Source organism: Eumetopias jubatus, unplaced genomic scaffold (genome assembly GCF_037043125.1).
Source record: "Eumetopias jubatus isolate StellerSeaLion01/CBP00866 unplaced genomic scaffold, mEumJub1_p1.0 scaffold_11, whole genome shotgun sequence".
Classification (NCBI taxonomy): domain Eukaryota; kingdom Metazoa; phylum Chordata; class Mammalia; order Carnivora; family Otariidae; genus Eumetopias; species Eumetopias jubatus.
The window spans coordinates 35,765,038-35,777,174 of record NW_028274817.1 but is presented as its reverse complement, the minus strand read 5'-3'; the positions used below and the strand labels follow the sequence as shown (position 1 = coordinate 35,777,174).

At 38.9% G+C, this 12,137-nt stretch overlaps 1 protein-coding gene across 5 annotated transcripts in view; it reads left to right on the top strand.

The window, feature by feature from the left end:
• PAK3 (p21 (RAC1) activated kinase 3) overlaps positions 1–12,137 on the top strand; it is an 87,452-nt gene that overhangs the window by 42,755 nt on the left and 32,560 nt on the right. For all 5 annotated transcript variants that reach the window (XM_028092282.2, XM_028092281.2, XM_028092280.2 and 2 more), the window contains one exon: positions 3,910–3,973. In XM_028092282.2, coding sequence (XP_027948083.1) covers positions 3,910–3,973 — 64 coding nt within the window. The remainder of the gene's footprint in view (positions 1–3,909; positions 3,974–12,137) is intronic.

The following is a 12,137-nucleotide window of genomic DNA, read 5'->3' as shown; positions in this document are numbered from 1 at the left end:
GATGGTTTCAAGTAACTTTAAAATTGTCATTTCGTTACCAAAAAAAAAAAAGAAAGAAAGAAAAAGGTCCAGGCCCTTATCCATTAATAGCTGACTTGAATAAGGATAGTTCTCAGTGATGTAGAAATCCATAATACAATTTGAAAGGTGAAGTGGCAATTCAGAAATTGTTAAATTGGTGGCATTCTATAGATGTAACTCAAGTAAAATACGTTCTCCAGCCCCTGTCTTAAAATATGGGGCATTTACAAAAGGAAATGCCTAATTTTATTTGAGTTCAGTTCCACAGACAGTTACTGAGTAACTAATGTATTTCTCACACAGCATTGTCTGAGGAGGTACTGAGGATACAGAAATGAATGAGACCCGACTCTTGTCTTTAAGACATAGTCTATAAGGGGATGTCAAATATAGAGAGATGGATACATGGTGTATTAAGTAAAGAGAAGCAGAGTAAGTGCAAAGGGAAGAGAGACAGAGAGAGAGAAGGTACAGTAGAATAGAGAAGGGGAATTATTAACTTTATTCAAAAAAATCAGGGAAGGCTTTCTAGGAGAGGCACCATCGAAGCTGAATTGAAGCATGAATAGGAACTTGAAAATTTAAGAAGGATGTTCCAGGCAGGAGAATAGCAAGTATAGAACGTGTGCACCCGGGAATGCTAGCTTATTCAGTATCACTTGAATATAACATTGGTGGTAGGTGGAGGGATCAGAGTCTTAAGAGAGGAAGCTCAGCGGTCAAGCAAGAGCTGATCATGAGCTGCAATTTGTTATGGTCAATGGCAGTGAGGGTTGAGTGGGGAAGTGGTGGAGAGGACATGGAGAATGAAGCAAGAGTCAGAGATGAAAAGCCTTGCACTCCATGCCAAGGAGTTTGAGCTTTACCCTTGTAGGCGTTGGGGGGAGGGAGGGCAGCTTGGAGGACTCCTGAACCAGGGAATCACTTGATCGGGTTTCCACTTAGAGCATCCTGCCAGAGACAGGTGTAGATCGTGGACTGGAGTGTGAAGAGGCTGGACGTTGGGAGTACAGTGAGGAGGCTGTTGGAACAGCCCAGACAAAAAGCAATGAGTGCGCAACTAGAATAGTAGGAATGAGGGGAAGGGACAGATTGACAAGGTCTCTAGGAGGTAAGCAGATACAGGCTCAGGACTTGGTGGACAGCTGCATGGGGGTAGTGAAGGTGAGGGATGAGTCAGAGCTAACTCCCAAGTTTCTGACTTGGGCTAAAGAGTAGACAGATGGTAGTTCCATGGACTAAGATTGGAAATGGAAAAGAAAAAGAATTTTAACAACTCACATATTGTATACGTCTTATTTAATTTCACTGAAACATGGACTTCAGTTGTAAAAAACAAACCACCACCCCCAACAACAACAGTAAATCTAACAACTTGATGAACAGTCCAGGACTGAAACAGTTTTTTTTCAAGGTATACCATCTACTGGTAGGTCTGAATTAACACCAGGTATTGTTTGTAGCACGCAGTTTAGCACTTGACTACATGCTAAATGTGGGTATTCATTTGGTCAACAAATAACCGTTCAGTGATGGCCATTGTTCTAGGCACTGAAGTTACAGGGATGAAAAGACAAGGTTCCTGCCCTCAAGAAGAAACATGAGAATCTCATTAGAGGAATCAGAGAAGAATTCACAAAGTAGGATGACTTGAGATAATGTTTAAGTAATAAATAGGAATTCATGGGTTAGATAAGTAAGGGAAAGGGAGAGCATCTGCAAAGACATAAGCCTTGGATAATGATAGCATTACTAGGATTTAAAGAAGGAGGGATGGACAGTAGAGGAATTATATGAGATTAGTCTGGTTAGGTAGGAGTTGGTTGGTGCTAGATGGAAAATAGCCCTCTATGCCAGACTAAGAAATTTTAACCTGAATATGTACCCAGACGGTCTTGGTTTGTGAATTACATGGTTACCCTATTCCAAAAGCATTGCAGAAGATAGAGAAGACAGAGTGTTGAGGTAGGTAATGACGAGTGCAGTTGTTTGGACGAGAGATGTTAAGGGCCTGAACAATGGCACTGACCATGGGCATGAAAAGGAGGGAAGGAATAAGAGTGACCATTAGGAGATAGAATCTACAGACCTTCTCTTGATTAGTTCATGCTGTAAATCTTATCCTACGGATGCTACACTTCTTTGGAACAGGGGCCATGATAGTAAAATATGACTCAAAGGTAATGATACTGATATGTTTGCTTAAAAACAAAAAAGGAGAGCCAGAAACATCCAAATAAATGATTCCCTTTGAGGTAGTCCACTTGAGAATCTAAACCTGTATTCCCATGATGCTGCTATGCCCCGGAATTTTTCTGCACCTATTTGAGCACTGCATTGAAGAGTCAATGGCCCTTCTTTTAGGTTTGTTCTGAGTGGTGTATTCATCCTCTGAGTACTGGATTTGCTCTTTTGAAATAACAAAACCAGTATTTGTTTCCCAGAGCCAAATATGATAAATTAATGTTTTTCTTGCATGGTTTATAACCTTACTCTACAATGTTTGGAACAGTCTATAGAAACACAAAGTAGATTGGCGGTTGCCTGGGGGTGGGTAGGGAAGCCAGGGGGAGGGGTGGATGAAGAGTGACTGCAAACAGGTACAGGGTTTCTTTCTGGGGTGACCAAAACACCCTAAAATGAGATCATGGTGAAATTTAATGAATTTGCACAACTCAAAAAATTTACGAAAAGCCATTGAATTGTACACTAATTTTTTTTCTTTTTTAAAAAAAATACTTGGCACTGCTTTTGCTGCATCCCACGTAATTTGATAGGTTGTATTTAACTTTCATTTAGTTCAAACTGTTTTTACATTTCTCTTGAGGTATCTTCTTTCACACATCTTATTTAAATATCTTGGGATTTTTCCAGTCATCTTTCTGTTACTGATTTTTAGTTTGTATCCATTATGATTAGAAAAGGCAGTTTGTATGATTTCAATCTTGTAAAATTTGCGAATGCCTGTCTTGCCGTCTAACATGTGGTCTATCCTGGAGAACGTTCCCTGTGCACTTGAGAAAAATGTGTATTCTTCAGTTGTTGGGTGACGCGTTCCATAAATGTGTTAGCTCCAATGGATCCATAGTGTTGTTCACATTCTCCATTTCCTTGTTGATCTTCTCTCTGGTTGTTCAGTCTGTTAATTAAAGTCTCCGACCATTTGTGCTGCTGTTAATAGCTCTCTTCAGTCTTGTCAGTGTTTGCTTCATATATTTGGGAGCACTGATAAATTGTACCCTCTAAATGAGTGAACTTTATGGTATGGAAATCATATTACAATGAAGTTACAAAATGTGTGGAGTGCAGGTACTGTCCTGGGTTTGGGGATGTAGTTTTCAGAAAGCATGAGTCTCATTGCTTTATGAGTCAACTTTGTTCTTTATTAGACCCCATCACCCTTAGCACAGTACTGGGTACATAGTAATGGCTCAAGAGATATTTGTCCAGCAGAACTGAATGTAGTGTAGAGCTCAACTTCACTCCAATTCAGAGAAGATAGTGATTTTATTAAATAGTTCATACAAGTTCTTAGATGTTTTTATCTCCTGATCTACAGTGTCCTTTTATGGGAACGTTTTATAAATGTTGAGTTGTGTCCAATCCATTTTGTTTCCTAAACATCATCAATTTTGAATATAAAAGCATGGGTTATTACTACTATTTTAATTAATATATTACTGTTTGTTACTTTAATAAAATGTATTTTAGCCATATAAATTATAGAAATTCCATGGGAATATTGCTCTAATGTTTTATTTGTCATTGACTCTGGCATTGTAATTTTTAGTATTAAATAAAGGGAAATCAACCAATCAATTTAAATCTCTCTCTCTCTCTCTCTCTCTCTCTCTCTCTCTCTTCCTCTCCCCCCGCCCCCAAACTCAGGAAGCATTGTGAGTGTCGGTGACCCAAAGAAAAAATACACAAGATTTGAAAAAATAGGCCAAGGGTAAGTGATTGTTATTTAAAATATCAGAAGATAAGCACCAGAGATATACATTCAGATTCAGTAACAGCCTGCGTTATATTCATGTTTTGCATTCTCAATATTGGGCTTTCTAGCTGACAGACTGTTAATTAATCTAGCAACACATCCTGCTGGAATCTGCACTTCTGTCGGGCCAAGGGCGAATTGTTTAAGGATATTTGAATCCCATAGAGTTAGAAGATTCAGACTGATTTCTCCGGAAAAGCCGTAGGGTTATAGAAACCTTCAACTTGTATGAAAACCCCCTTTATCCCTGTCCCCACTACATCCGTACGGATGTTAGGCTTCAGATTCTGTTTCATTGTCAAACTATACAGTGACAGAGTGGGGGCAGGGGAAGTCCTTACCTAACAGTCCAGAGGGGGGCAGAGTTGACTCTTCAAGGAGGAAACAGATCAATAATCCCTAAATGAGAAGGAGTACATCATTTTCACTTAGCGTGCTTGCTAAGAATAAAGATTCCCCAGGCCCGGCTGCCAGAGATCTGATTCAGAAGTCTGGAGTGGGGCCCAGGAATCTGAACTTTGGGAAAATCCCTCCGAAAATCCTGATCCTCGGCAAGACAAGGGAACCACAGGGCCGAATCATTCACTAGAGCTAAAGGTGGAAGTCATCCGTTCTCTAAGTCAACTGTAACTAGGCATGTTTCTCAGATCTCAGTGTGAAACTGAGAGTGGGCTACCGTGTTTGAAACAGGGAAACGTTTTGTTTAAAGTCAAATGAAGTGTTCTTAAGAGGCGTCCTTAAATGGGGAAGGAGACAAATATTTAGATGCATCAACTACTGTATGCCAGGAACCAAGATGGTAGCCCAGAGGTCTCCTGGCTGAGAAGGAAGGGATACAGCTAATGTCCCTACGGAATTATGCTAGCCCTTCAGCCAATGGAGTCTATTTTCAGATAAGGGAATGGACGATTTTGTCTTCGGTTACTTCACTACTTTTCCTTGGATTCTTAGGTTCAGAAAATCGTGTGTTGTACATAAGCTTGACAATTTTTCTATATTTTATTTATTTTTTCCCTCTAGCTTTGGCACTAAAGTTTCTTTTGAAAATTGCCGACTTATCTCACAAAATAAGGGAAAGCATTCATCATTAGATATTTTGGCCAGGGGGTAAGAGTCTTGGGGCACTTGTGGGGAATGTGCCTGGTTTCTTTCTTATGGTAAGAAAACCAGAACAGGGAGGGAGAAACTCAGGGAGAAATAGATGACCAAGTTTCTTCTTCCAGTGGAAACCATAATGCTGTTGCATTTGAACTTTCTAAGGGTCAAAATATTTGTGCTTTTGCCTCTTTCTTTGACATTTGGTATCACTGGTATTCTTACTTGCTCATGGGGGGAAAAAGTTTTTAGTCCCTAGGGACCCCTGTCACCTAACCAGTCAAATAGTATTTCTCCCGATTGCTCTAGACTGGTGCTATCTAAACAGAACTTTCTGTGATGATGGAGATGTTGTCTGTGTGTGTTGTCCTATACAATAGCCAGTGGCACGTGTGGTTATGGAGCACTTGAAATGTGTCTGATGCAAGTGAGAAACACTATGTATTTAAATTAATTTATTTGTTTATCACACACTTATTGACTGCCAACTGTGTGCCAGATACTTTTCTAAAGGCTGGAGAGACAGAGATAGGTACTGATGTGGGCCCTCAAAGAACTTAGAGTCTATAGTGGTAAACACTTGACAGAGGGATACATTAGGGAACAAGGAAAACATTGAGACAAGTCTCCCTCACCTGAGTGCAGGGCAGGGCTGGCTTCTGTAGCCATTATTTCCCACCTGGAATTTTCCTTCTTAACTTCTGGTGGAATGGTTGTTTTACTTAAGTAAGGAAGCCATACCTTCTCCAGTCCGTATACACATACATACACCTCAACTCGCTTTCTTAATGCCCAAAAGGTGAACACCCCAAGGCCAGTTAAAACAACACAGTATTCAGGGAGCTTGGAAAGCAAAAGTTGCCTTTTATATTTTATTGTAATCTGGTTGGGTTTTTGGTGGAGCTAATAATAGGAAGGGATACACAATCCACAGAGAAGCAGCATTTTAGATCATAGCTGTCCAATATGGTAACCGTGTGACCATTGAGCGCTTGCGGTGGGGCTAGTCCAAATTGAGATATGCTACAAGTCTAAAATATGCATGATTTCAAAAACTTAGGAGGAAAAAATGATGCAAAGTATCTCATTAATTAATTATATATTGGTTACATGTTGAAGTGGTATTTTACATGCATTGTGTTAAATACAATGTATTATTAAAATTAATTTTATCTTTTAAACTTTTTAGAATATAGCTCCCCCCAAATTTAAAATACAGTTCACCTTATATTTCTAAAGGGCAGCGCCACTCTAGTTGTAGGTCTAAATGGGAGCTATTTGTTTATTTTTTCAAAAAAGTAGGTTTGTTTCAAGAGTTGTTTTTTGGGGAGTGGGAAGTAGGAGATGTTATAATTTTGTTTTGATTGTTCTTTCCCACTAAGACCCAACTGAGCCAAAAATAGCATTGAATTTAAAAAAGAAAAAAGTAAAAGATGGTTTCAAATATCTCCCAGATACCCAGGTAATGAAGCAAGACTGATTTCTCCAAGAACAAAGATTAGGCCGCCAAGCAACTTGGCATACCAAAGAGATTTCCCCTCCTAGTTATTTATGCCTCTGACCTCTGAAGGTGCAAAAGGAAAGTTCTGTATTTCTCCGTAACTCTGTAAAACCTTTATAATCTAAATTGAAAAGTCAAAGCAGAAATCCTGCCTGCCACTGTGGGAAGGTCTGTTTTAAATTCCCAGCTAGTTCATCATTTTAAAGAATGTTGAAACCAGTAGATATTTCACTCATATGCCCAATTCTACTTCTAAATAAGTCCTTAGAGGGTAGGGAGTCTATTTTATTCCTCCCTTTGTCTCCTTTGGTATCTAGCACAGGGCTTTTTTACGTAGTAGCCCCCTCCCTCCAAAAAACAAAGGAAACAATTTTGTACAATTTCAGTCAACAGCAAGAGTTTACTTGGCCAAGGTCAAAGATCTACAGAGCTTCTCCTGTCTGCCTCTCCCATCTCTCTGGATCTGTTTTTGCCTCAGTAAATATTTGTGAAACAAACAAGAAAAATATTTGTCTTTCTAGCTCTCCTTTTAAAACCTCTGTCCTGTCTTTTCATGTGTGTGTACCTGTCTGTATTGCTCTTTCTGTCCTGTTTCCCTATCTCCCTATCTCTTTCTCTGTCTCGGTGTGTCTTCATCTCTTCCCATAATAACTTGATCTGATTCCTTATCTTTTGGGTACTTTGTGTGTGCTGCACAGCTGTCTTTTTCATTCATGTTGGCTTCACCTTGCACTGCCCATTTTCACACACACACTCAACCCAGATGGTCGCAAAATAAAATCAAGATGCACATCTGAAGAGCTTTTAAGATATAATATAGTAACTGAAATCTACTTATTTACTGTGATTTCAGCTTGTATTTAATTTACTAATTTTGGTTTTGTGTTTCTAGTAGATTTTTGCTCTCTGTTCTTAATTTCTAAAAGTGAGTGAGCAAAATACTGATTTATTTCTCTCTAGGCCAAAAAACGAAAACCACTTAAATTAGTTTTCCTTTTACTTAAATTGCTCTCAATGGATTTTTCCATGAATTACTGGCCTAAATTAGACAAACTCGCCTCTGCTTTCAGTGTATAGAGTTTGTATTTTCTTTTCATTAAGTCCGGGTGTTTTTTATTGTTTTGCTTTACCTATTATGATTGTGAAAATCAAACCTGTGTCCGTAATCATTTGGTGCTAGGAATAATCAGCCCCCGTATTCCATTTTCAGCTTCAGGGAGCACAGCAGCTTACTCTTGGGAGCCGGATTTGAGAAGAACCTCTCCATTAATCACCCTCATCTACTTGGAAAACTAAAATTTTCCAGTATGGGTTTCTGCCATCCCAGCGTTCAGGCCCGGGGCCAGAGAATTGGCCTCCATCTTCCATAAATCAAGTTCAGAATTGCATGTCTAATCATTCGAGGCCATAGCTGAGAGTTGAAGGCTAAAAATGACATTATTTCACCAGATTTCTGTGAAAAGACTTCTATAACTGGCCACCAAATCTGGATATTTTGAGCAGATGTATGTAAAGTTTAACAAAAAGGAAAGGAAGAAAGTAAAAAGGCCTGGCATCCTCCAAATTATCATTAACAACATGAGTTTGTCAGATCAACCTGGCAAAGCCTAATTCTCGCAGAAGCAGTACAGCTGTGTGATTGCAGATAGCTGAGTTTACTAACGTCTACAGCGGGCCTCACAGATTTCTCATTAATATATGTGAATTCGTTTTTAAGACCTTTTCTTACAAGAGAATGCACTGAAAAGCAGACCCCTTTTCTCTTTCGCTTTCATGTTTGCTCTCTCTTCAACATTGTAATAGACAAATATTTTTGAGGATGCAACCCGGAGACGGTTTGGATCCAGTTTAAGGAGTGACTTGTTTCATTTGGTGCAGTTTGACTGAATGCCTGCTACCTATAATGCACAAAACATAAAATCGTAGTTAAGAACCAGGTTCTGAGAGTCACAGTGAGCCTAGGGCTCACTGCCTTTTGGAACATCCAACAGGGAGAGAAGGAAAGTTGTATCGAGAAATAAGCGGGGGACCCCCCCAAATGCATGTACTTTAATTAATTTCTTAGAGCATCTGTTTTCTCATCCATAGTAAGCAGAAGATACATACCTCATCAGGTTGAGGGAAGTGAAGGATGGGAGGCATTTTGGGTGCTCAGCACAACATGGCAAATAGCGAAGGGCTCAGTAAATGCTAGGTATCATTAGAGGTGAAAGGCACCCACTGTTACTATTCTGTAGAGCAGGATAGGGCAGGTAGCATAGCATAATTACAAAGAGCCATGGGGACGGAGAAGAGGGACAGACCATTTATAGCCAGGGAGAGGGTATGATGAAGGATCCTTAGAGAAGGGTGCATTTGAATCGTGACTTGAGAAAGGGTAGGATTGAACACTTGGGGATTATGGGCAGTTTTGCTGGAAGGAAACCAAAGGAACACTGGCTTCATACTCTAGGTTGTATTCGCTTTGGTATCCCTAGGGCCCACAACAGTGTCTGACATAAAGGAAATCCCTAACAACTATTTGATGAATGCATATCAGAAAGACCAGACAAGTGAAATCAGCGGTACCAGTCTCATGGACAGTCAAACCTCCAGCTTGGCAGGGGAGTTAACAGGAAATAATGCTAAAAAGGATCTGTTGGGACTGTGTCATGAAACAAAGTGAGAGATACGAGCTGCACTGTGATTTTTATTTGTTCGATTTTTTTAAAGTAGGTAATACTTGGGCATGGTGTAACCAGGAGGTTCACAGGAGTAGACAGTGAAAAGTAAATGTCCCTCCAAGCGTTGTGCCTTAGCCTCCCTGTTATCTTGTACAAAGGAAAGCTCCAGAAAGGATTTTTTACTGGTTTCTTAGGTTAAACTTTCATAGGTTCCCTGCGCACACAGGCACGCATGCAGGCACACACCACATGCGTGAATATAAGGTCACACCGTGATGTAATTTTTAAAACAGATTTTTGACTTATCTGAATATGTAAACTGTTAGATACACAAATGGTGAATGTCTATTTCTGATATTTAACTTGTTAATCACTCTAATTTATATATTTAAAACCACATATTATATAATGTGTGCATTGGGAGAGATTTTTCTACTCTCACGTTTCATGAGGAGTATAATTCAAAATCTTCCTGTGTATCTTTAATATCATTGTTTTTGTAATCATTAGAGCCCCGTTTTGAGTCACCCAGCAGTTATCCAAGTACATCATCTGAATTTCATCGAACATCTTCAGATATAATATTTTTGAATCCACATACTGTTCTGTCCCAGGATATTTTATTTCTGGTTGCAGTTAGCCGTTCCTATAACATTAAGATGATTGCTTTCTGAATCTGTTTTGTAGGTGTATATTTACATCTTCACAACATAACTCTCTCCTCTATCACTTAAAATTTCTATTGCAAATTTTCAAACATATACAAGAGTAGAGGGAATAGTACAGAAATGTGCATATTCTTATCGCCCCAGTTCAACATCGATCAGTATTTTAATATCACAATACCATAAAAAGACCTACAAAAATTCAGCAATGGCTTGATATCATCTATTATCAGAGTTCCCAGTTGTCTCAAAAATGCAGTTTTTATAGTTGATTCCTTCAAATCAGCATCCAAAGAAGAACCACATATGGCATCCGGTCATGTCTCTTAAATCTCTGTACTCTAAAGCAGGCCCCCTTCTTTTTCCACTACCATCGACTTATTGAAGAAACTAGTCATTGTCTTGTAGAATGTACCACTTTCTGGATTTGTCTGTTAGTTTCATTTGATGTCATTTAAGTTGCTCCTCTATTCCCTGTATTTCCTATAAATGGAAGTTGGCTCTAAAAGCTTAATAAGATTCAGGTGCAACTTTTAGCAAGATTTCTTCATAGGTCAGTGCTGTGTATTTCATATTACATCAGAAGGCACACAGTGTCTGATCGACCCATTGGGTAGTGCTGAATTGATTGATCAGAAGGTTCAGTGGGGACTCCCTGTCCCCTCCAATGCCAATTTCCTCGTCAGCCTTTCATCTAATGTTTTCATCTATTGATGACTATATTGCCCAAATCAGTTATTAAATTAGGCATTACAAAATAGTGATTTTCTAAAACTTACCTTTTCTAAAAATTACCTTCCTCACTTTATTAACTACAATGCTTTTGTTGAAAATAACTTTACCTCTCATCAGCTGAGGGTCTTTGGTCACCCTGAAATATAGTTCATCAACAGGCAAATCAAGATAAATTCATTAAGTTTATAATTGCCAATTTCAGTGTAAGGAGTTGATACCCAAGTTACTTCCTAAAGTGTCCAATGAGGGGTATTTTGATTCTATTTTAAGTAGGAGAAGGAGGCATTCTCTTTTATTAAAAAACTTGTTATAAGCTCATGGGTCTTTATGTTTTCAGTATGTTTCAATCAGTTGCATTCACTGTTGTATTTGATAGTCACACTATCATATCTTGAGCTAACAGGTGACCTTTTCACTGCATTAATTTCAAAAGTGACCTTTAAAAAGCTTGTTTATGACATCTAACACTTGCAGTTCTGTTCATACCTTCAGAAATTATTTACATCCTTTCCAATTCTGACTGTCTCTATGAGCATCCAAAACTGGCATTGACTGAGAATACCTCAACCTAATGTGTCTTTCCCAAACAGTACTTTATGGATAAAAATAAATGAATATGGAGAATTACCATATTGCATGAGAGATTTTGTAAGGATTTGAATATAAGGCAATTCCCCCTTTTTCCTGAGGAAGAAATTGGCGGCGGGTGGGGAATACCTCACCTTGTATTTGGGCACAAATGGTACATTTCTGTGTATTTGTGTGTGTGCCTGTGTGTGTCTGTGTCATGGCTCTATTTTTAACACAAGTGGTAACATACTAGAAATCTATTTTGTTGTTTGCCTTTGTCTTAAGAGATGATTCCATATCAGTACCTCATTGTTTTTAACAGATGTGGTGGGTTTTTTTTGTTTGTTAATTTGGATGGACCATAATGTATTTAATCAGGCCCCCACTGATAGACATTTCGTTTGTTTCCAATATTTTGCTCATATAAACAAGGCTTCAGTGGAGATCTTTACAAACAAGCCACTTCATACATATGCAAATTGTTCATTAAGTTAAACTGCCCGGGAAAGCGGAATTGTTACATGAAAGGATATGTGCATTTTTAATGTCCAAGTTGCCCTCCATAGAGGTCATTCCACTTGACATTGCCCACTAACAACGCTCGGGAGGGCCTGTTTGCCCACACCCGCACTGCCACAGCCGTCTTCATTTATTTGGGATTCTAGGATTATACTAAAAACTCATCACCACGCTGATTTTCAGAAGGGAAAGTGTTTAAGAAAGGAACTCTTAACAAGAAACTATATGGCAAACAAAAGGCTCTCGTGAAAGATCTCTTGGTCAACAGAGTCCAAGTCTGTATTATGCCCAAGTATACCTTCGATGTATGTTGCATCTCTTCAAAGATTGGACCAACCGCATAGCTAAATTTGTCACAGAAATTGACAATG